This window comes from Microtus ochrogaster, chromosome 16 (assembly GCF_000317375.1).
Source record: "Microtus ochrogaster isolate Prairie Vole_2 chromosome 16, MicOch1.0, whole genome shotgun sequence".
NCBI classification, from domain to species: domain Eukaryota; kingdom Metazoa; phylum Chordata; class Mammalia; order Rodentia; family Cricetidae; genus Microtus; species Microtus ochrogaster.
This window is the reverse complement of record NC_022018.1, coordinates 38320060-38328949: the sequence shown is the minus strand read 5'-3', so window position 1 is coordinate 38328949 and position 8890 is coordinate 38320060. Positions and strand designations below refer to the sequence as shown.

Here is an 8890-nt window from a genome sequence, read left to right as displayed (position 1 = left end):
ATTTAAAAAAAAAAAAAAGAAACGGTAACTTTCTGAACAGTCAAAGCACATGCTCATGAAGAAACAGACCACTGGGCTCATGATAAGTCTTTCCTTTTCTGCCCACTCTGCATGATTCCATGACATTCTTGGTCCAGGAGTAACATATACCAGTCTCACAACCCCCCCAGACTCTCCTCCACTCACCAATGTCTTCGCTGGCAAACCTCACAAGTCTCCTGGCCACGTAGAGTGGGTCCTCTCCTCCCTCAAGCATCCGTGCCAGCCAGTACAGGGAGGCATTCTGGTCAGAGCCACGCATAGCCTTGTGTAGGGCAGAGATGCAGTTGTAATGTTCTTCTCCTGTACACCAGAGAGAACACTGTCACATGGCTGCCTCGTGTGCCCATCTGACAGACAAAGCAGCACTACACAGGCCCAGGGTAAGTTGGGGAAGGCAGGCATGACAGCTGCCCTAGAGGTGTACTCAGTGAAGTGAAACCTGGATTAGCCCCAAAGGAGCTCACTCAGGGCCCCATGACTGTTTCATAGCACAGTCTTGTTCAGAGGAGAAACACACTGACAGCACCGAGGCATAGCTGGCATAGGGAAGGGAGAGACATAGAGGACTGTCAGAGACGAGAGAGGTGGGACAGAGTCTCATGTCCTGGTTCCATCTTCTGCCCCCACAGTCTATTTGAGTAAAACTGACTGAGCCTGGTCAGAGGCATCAGAATGGAGGCAAAGTAGCAGGGACAGCTGTTAAAGCCCATTTGTTCCTCAGTGTCATCGCCAGCTGACATCCTGGTATCTGAAGCCCATGGTCATTAAACCGCAGACTGTGAGGACACTTGGGAGGAGACTGGCAGATAATCTAACGGTTCTTATCACCACTGGCCTCAGTCCATCCTTAATCCTCGATTCACAGATAAATCAGCAAAATGTACTTTAGAAAAACCATTTAAGCACAGGAAATTAAAGCTAACAGTAGTCAAAAATAAGCGGTGCTCTGTAGACATATTCCATGCCTCCCTGAGCATCCTTCCACGTACTTTAAGGACACGACACCTGAGAAGGCAGAGCACACTGGTCCTAAGTCCTTACAGAGAAGCACCTGCTTTGTGGTCATCATGAGCCACAACAATGTGACTGTGTTCTGGTAGGCACAGCACTGTGGCTCCAGGAACAAATCCCAGCAGCTGCTAAGATGACATTTGGTCTTCAAATAGAATGACAAGAAACTGGTCTACCAAAGAGAAAATAGCTGTTAGGCTGACTGCAGGGCCCCAAAACTCCAATTCCTAAGGAAACCCAAGCTAGATCAATGGCATGAGCCCGGTTACTAAATGTTTATGAGTAAGTAGTGCCCCTCACTGGGGGCTTTTCCAGTTAAGTGAGCCATGAGCCCTGCCTGGATGGAAGTGTCCTGAATGGACGTGATCTACATGGCTTTGGCCCCTTTTCGGCCTCTTTTCTACAGGGCAGGGCCTAACATTGGGAAGGGACAGGCAGCCACCTCTAGCCTACTACCTATCTTTCAATCCCATACTCTCTCAGGTGACTCATCTTTACTGGGTTAACACAGGATATACCAACTGGTACAGTGAACTAAAGAACAGCCTCTGGCCCAAGGTAATTTGGACTTGAACCCCAAACACACTACCAGTGCAGACTCTGGAAAACTTTCTATGCTTCAGGACTCTCACTGGGTAAAATGGGGCTGTTTTAAAGACACAGGCTTTGTACAGAGCAAGAACTACAGAAGAACTAACTATAATTGCTAGCATTAATCACTAGCTCACACTAAAAATAATTCCATTTTTGCTTTTATGATATACTGCCTGATAGTTGGAAATTTCATATTATTAATCTAAAAGCACAAGTTCAATAAAGGGCAGACCATTTGTTATCACTCAGAAATGTTTTCACTCTGGTGTAGAAACATCTGAACTACTTACTAGATCCTACTAATGGACAACTGTTTTGTTTGTGACATTAAAAGAAATAATAATAATAAAAACCCTCTTATGGTAAGGTTTTGTTTTGTTTGTTTTGTCCCATCAGTTATAAAAAGCCCCAAGAGTCTAAGCTAACACATTTCCAGGGCAATGGTTCTACAGTTCTTATTTATAGAGCAATCAGTAAAAGCACATTTCTTGAGAACAGACACGCTGGCATGGGTGGGCAGTGTGAGCACACTGGGATTAGAAGGGCACGATGCATGGGGTCCTCAAGGCTGTGCTCCCACACAGCTTCCACTGCCTTCAGCTCCTCCCGGGACAGAGAAGAGCTAGAAGGGTGATCCCTCATATACAGCTCCCTAAGGCTGAACACCCCCAAGAGCAACTCTTCTCAGTACAGTGACCTCAGAGTCTCCACCGTGAGGTGGCAGAGGCATATGCAGGCAGTGAGAAAGCACATTTTGGGAAGTAGATAGAACTGGATTTGAGGATCAGTTTTTAGCACATGCTTTTGAACTGAGAATTTTATGGGAAGTAGGGATAATATTAATAAAAACCCTCGAAGGTAGTTTTGGAAAAATCTAAAAAAGGAAAAAGCCATAAAGCACTCAATGATTATTCATAAACATTCTATGGATTTTAACCTGGTAAGTTAGGGGCCTGGTAAGTGTAAAAGATGGTCCAGTCACAGCAAAGGGTCTTCTGGGACACTCACAAGGGGGAGATGAAGGTCACTGCTACTGAGCCTCCAGAAGGCATGAGATCCGTTCACTTCTGAAAAATGTTTGGTCTCTTCTCATTCCATGCTAGTATTTGGCTGAAAGCAAAGTATGGAGTTATGCCTAGATGTTTTACTTCTCAGGCTTCTCAAGGACTGCCAAGACATCCAATGGAGAGCAAGTGAAAAGGCCCCTGGCTGAGGCCACACCCAGCACCACACAGGTGGGACAGGGGTGTTCAATGTGTTCTTAGCACTGTTTTCAGCACACAGCACTATCAGGTAGGGCTGCTTTGGTCACTCAGGATGTGCAGCCAGCTCACTCATTCATGAGAAGCAGTGGCCAGGACCAGAATCATTATCCAGTCCCTCCCAATTCTCTAGTCAGTAAGAAGAACTCTCATCATCAGGAAATACCAGAATGGAGACATAGTCAACGAGAGCTGGAAGGTTCAGTTACCAACCTCTGTTTCTGGCAGGACTTTTAAAGACATGGACATAGTTATACAACACGATACTACTCAGAGTCGCACAAATGTTCTACGATAGAGTTCTGCCTGATCTACAGTAAGTCATCTTCACTTCTATGTTTTATAAAAGCTGTAAATATGCTGTGCTTATGATATTTAATAAGTCCACAGATTTAATAAGAATTGGGATATTTGCTATCTATAAGCATGTTTATATACAAATACTTAGTGCACACTGCAAAATTAACCATTTTGAGGCTACTAGCAAATTTACCTTTTAGATGAAAAATGGAGGATTTCAACTCTCAAATAAACCAGTAAGTCTTGACTTACTTACTGTCTTTGTCTTTGTAAATGATCACAAGAATCACTGTCAACTGAATTCATATGCTTTCGAACTGCTATGTTCTACCAGGTGCTACCACCAGACAGCAAGGGGAAGTCTGTATCTAACAACCTTACAAGATGAAGCCTCCAATTTCAAACTCCCAAGCTCTTCTTGATTCTTAATCAAGGCAGCTTGCTTTATGCTTGTTTTCAGAAAGGTCAGCCCTGTGTGTGAGGCTTACTTCTATTGCGATATGCAGATCAGATTAAGAATCTGGGGAATGCTTTGGGCTGGCACAAGATTACAGGCTGCAAATGAGCCGCAGGCATACACTTGTTTCTGCAGTACTACGGTTCCCTACCTCAATTCCTCACCTGCGCGGTCATATAAAATGTGGGACCGCTGGAGGCCTTCCTTCACATCATTCTCAGTGATTAGAACCCGGCTCGGGGAATAGGTTTGACCACTCTTCTTACAGAACATCTTCCTAGAGCTCAATCTGGCCAGCACTGCCAGTTGGAGTCCATTCAAGCCAGTCCGTGCGTCACCATCACTGAGGTAAGCCAGAGTGTCCACTGCTTTATCTTCAATGAAGACAGAGGGCCTGTAACAGAAACCAGGGTTCGTTACCAGCACATTCAAGTCACACCTTGTTTTGCAAAACATGTTAATTAAACTTTAGCTTCAGTAAGCACTCTAGTTCAAAGGTTTTACTACTTACTCTGAATTCATATTAACCTAGATACCTAAGCATTTTTTAGACTAAGAACTGACCAGATTTCCTAAGTCCTGGGAGTATGCCGGTATACTTTACCAGTCAGGAGCTACAGGGTAGCTCAGTCTATCTCACAGGTGGAGGCAATCACATTCTATCTTATGAGCCACAGATGACCACACTGAACAAGTTCCTTTACACACACAAGCTTGTACAAGGTAGGATAAAAATGTTATGCAAAGTCAATGTGACAAGTGGGCTATATGTTTTTAACCTACACAACAGTGAAAACTACTAGACATGCTAGTATGTCATTGTGGTGATATTTTGTTTGTGTTCTAACAAAGCTTGCCTGAAAATCAGAGGGTGGAGCTAGCCACTAGTTAACCATAGAGGCCAGGCAGTGATGGCACACACTTTTAATCCCAGCAGTTGGGAGGAAGCAGGAAGATCAGGAGTTCAAAGCCACACTGGGCTACACGAGACTTGACCAGTCAAAAAGAAACAGAGCTCACACCTTTGATCCCAGCACTAGGTAGGTAGAGACAGGAAGTAAAATGGCTGGGCAGAGAGGAATATAAAACAGGAGGAGACAGGAGTTCAGCCTCTTTCAGGGTAAGGATTTGGCGAGGTAAGGCTGTGGCTTGCTCCTTTGTCTCTCTGATCTTTCAGCATTTACCCCTATATTTGACTCTGGGTTTTTATTACTAAGACCAATTAGAATTTGTGCTACACCTCATGATAGTGTATTGAAAGCCTATTTCAGGGGTCATTCACAGTTGATGACATAGGATACTCAGATCACCTTCAGACAGGGTAAAATCAGCATCACACTTTGGAAGTAGACACAGGTGGATCAAGTGAGTTTGAGGCCAGCCTGGTCTACAAAGCAAGTTCTAGGACAGCCAAGACTGTTACACAGAGAAACCCTGTCTCAGAAACAAAAACAAATCAAAGATATTCTTTTCTTCACCACAGGTATCCCAGATTTCTAGCTATTCATTATGTGTCTTAGGGTCTCTATTGCTGGGATTAAACACATGACCAAATGCACCTTGAAGAAGAAAGGGTTTATTTTATCTTATACTTCTAAGTAATAGTCCATCGCTAAGGAAGATAAGGACAGGAACTGAAACAGAGGTCATAGAAGAATACTGCTTACTGGCTTGCTCCCCATGGTTTCCTCAGCCTGTTTTCTGATACAACTGCACTGTCTCCCATGGGCTGGGTCCTCTCATATCTAGCATTAATCAAAAAAATCCATACAGTTGCCTAGAGGCAGGCAGTCTCTCCATCCCTTTCCCGAATGACTCTAGTGTGTCACGCTGACCAAACAGCAAGGGCACTCCAGTTCTCCTCATGCAGCTTCCTAGCACTGCATCCTTCTCATCCTCTTAAGGACCACCTGAGCCCCACAGCCCTAGTGACTGACCTTCTCCCTCTCTAAAGGCAGCTCCAACCAGCAGACACGTTGCTAGAAGAGTCAATACGCATCTAGACTACACCATTAGATCATACCGTATAGTTTTATATTCTTCAAATAAATAGCTGTTCAGATGGCATTTCTAAAATAATACATATTACATTAAATCTACAAAAGTCAAAGGGATAGAAACCACACACTGATGGACAACGTTAAAATTAGCACTATGGCACATGACTCTACCAAGAGTATGTCCTTTACTGTTTCAGAGATTTATAAACAGCATGCTGACTAGGACTTCAAGAGTGGACATGGGAATTTTTCTCTTGGAAAAATCAGGACCCTACTTTAGACATTTAAACTCTCAACCAAAGTGTATGTGTGTGGACACATGTGCTGGTGCATATGGAAGCCTGAAGTCGATACCTAGTCTATTCTTCACCTTATATATTGAGCCCAGAGCTTGCCTGTGGTGCTAATCTAGCTATCTGTCATTACAGGCAAGAACACCACACCAGGTTCTAAAGCATAGGTCATTTTGCTCTTACAGTTTGGAGTCAAAAGAGTCACCACTCCTTCAACCCTTTAGATATGATTCATATTTGTAACGTCACTGTCTGTCCAGAGTGTTTTAAAAACAGAATAAATCTGTCAGCAACTCTGTGCAAATAATAAAAAGGAGGCTGTGCTGATAGCACTCAATGGTCATAAGCAAACGACAAAATGAAAATCTCTTCTAAAGAATACTGTGCAGGAAGTTCTCAAGTTCTACCCACCACTCAGCTATGTCCTGAACTACTGCTTTTAAAACTTTGAAGAGTTTTATTATTCAAAACATAATCTTTATTATTCAAAACATGAAAGATTATGTTTTGAATAATAACAAAGTATATTAAAATACCCTGGGAGCAGTGAGGTAGCTCAGCAGGTAAAGGTGGATAGTGTGTGCAAGCCTGGAGAACTGAGAACCTACATAAAGGAGCAGTTCTATGTACACATGCACTCGTACACACACCCACACTCCCTCCCTCCACTCCCACCCCTCCCACACAAATAATTAATAAAAAAATTTAGGGGCTAGAGAGATGGTTCAGTGGTCAAGAGCATATAATACTCTTGCAGAGTTCCTAGAACCAATATGGTGCAGCCTGAAGCGCCTTTAAGTCTTTAATTCTTGCTCTAAGGGGATCCAACGCCTGGTTCTGGCCTCTTATAGCACCTGCATACACACACTGCACAAGCCCACACAGCAACACATTAATAATAACAATAATAATAAAAACTTTTAAAAATTAAAAATAAAATACCCTGTGATTGAACGAGACAAGGAGACAATTTATACTAAGAATGATAAAACGAAGCCAGGCAAATGCGTTAGTGGGCAAACGGGCTTGCTGCCAAGCCACACGGTCTGAGAGTTCAATTCCTGGCACCCACATGGAGAGAACGAACTCTCAGAGCTGCACTTTGTTCTTCACTCACACACACAAACACACACGGGGGAGAGGTGGGGAGACTGCTTTCAATGTAGAAAGAAATTTCAAAAGTTAGAGAATTGAGGGTAAAATCTACTTTAGTCAAACAAAGGCTGACCAAAATTTCACAGCCTCCTGGAATAAACTAATAAATAGTAAGTTACACCGTTATGAAGTAATAAACTGGAGCTAGTAGGATGCCTTAGTGTGTAAAGGTGTTTTCTACTTCAGCCTAAGTTCAACTCCCAGAACCCACATGGTGAAAGGAGAGATGATGTAAGTTGTCCTTTGACCTACACATACACTTCATGGCACGCATGCATACCCCACATACAAAATCAAAAAATGTAAGACAAAATAATTAAAAATAAATAATATGGCCAGGTGTGGTAGCCCATGACTAATTCCAGTACCCAGGAGGCAGGTAGCTCTGAGTCTGAGGTCAGCCTGGCCTACACAGCAAGTTCTATAACAGCCAGGGTAATAAAGGGAGACGTTGTCTTAAAAAACAAAACAAAACAAAACAAAACAAAAATACCCAACACAACAACAAAAGATAATAAAAGCTTCTGTAATAAGAAAAAATTGGCTGAAACAAATGCACTGGAAAATAATTCTTGGATAACAAAATGTAGTGGTAAAACAGAATTAGCCAAGCTCCTCCAACTGAAGAACAAGTTTTGATCTTAACAGAGAAACAGAAAACTCCCTCCTCTTTTCCAAAGGCCTGAACTCCTTTGCACATTAATTTTTTGCTTTTTGGGTTTTTATATTTTTTTATTTTTCATGACAGATGATACTGGAAAGTGAAATTCCTTGTGACTTCATGGGAGAACCAAAGACAGCCTAGTTCATGTAATAAAAATAAGTCAGAGCTGAAATAGCTGCAAAGGTACAGGAAGTGGCACTCACATGCTGGTGTAACCAGCAGCTGTAGTTGGACTTAAAGCCCACTCAACAGGAGGGAAATCATTCCTGGCACTAGAAACCTAGCCACCTTCCTGGGGCTAGTGATGCCATAGACCTTAGAGGATAATCTACTACTTCCACTTTGCAAAACCAGCATATCTCACTACATTTAAATCCTATCCTTATACCTACAATCAAGGGAGCTCCCACGCCTTGTCAAAGAAGCTTCTCTTTACAGCAAATGAAAACATCACAGAAAACCATACTGGACAGAATGCAGAGATCAACAATCACTGGGAGCCCAGGCCCATTGGCTACATCTAAGCACAGTTCCTGCATCTAGGCACAGGGAACAACATATTGGGCAGGGAGGTTTGTTGCAAGGACCAAAACACCAGTCAATCTGCTGTGAAACAATGTCTCCTAGAAATGGCTGCATAAACAAGACCTGGGCAAAGGTACTATCCATAGACATGCTAACCTGGAAGGGAGAAAATTCCACAGGGTCCCACCCCTGGACCAAAAACTATACACAACTAAGGACTGCTGGAGAGGGAGAATTAGCCTCTGGGAGGGAGGGGCTGCAGGGAGGAAAGAGAAGGGGGAAAGCAATGAAATTCTAATAGTTAAAAATGTATTAAAAAGAGAAGATACAATGTTTTCTATACTCATAATTTACTCTAGTTGGTATCTTCTACTGCAGTGTTTGACTACCCTTCTTTTGCTATTTGGTGGTAGAAAACATGCCAGAGAGAAAATAACAAAAAAAAAAAAAAAAAAAAAAACTGCTGGGACAGAGTGGCAGAGCAGGAGGTCCTGTTAGCAGGCATGGGCATTATGAGTTCAAGACCAGCCTGGTCTAAAAGAGCTAGATCCAAAGCTACAGAAAAATCTTGCCTCAAAAAAAAAAAA

General features: G+C 42.8%; 1 protein-coding gene across 2 annotated transcripts in view; it reads right to left on the bottom strand.

Annotated features, from left to right (window-relative positions):
* Nucleotides 1-8890, bottom strand: part of Wrnip1 (Werner helicase interacting protein 1) — a 20125-nt gene that overhangs the window by 2253 nt on the left and 8982 nt on the right. For both annotated transcript variants that reach the window (XM_005355011.3, XM_026783114.1), the window contains 2 exons: nt 3831-4060; nt 187-342 (listed from right to left, as the gene is read on the bottom strand). In XM_005355011.3, the coding sequence (XP_005355068.1) occupies nt 187-342; nt 3831-4060 (386 nt within the window). The remainder of the gene's footprint in view (nt 1-186; nt 343-3830; nt 4061-8890) is intronic.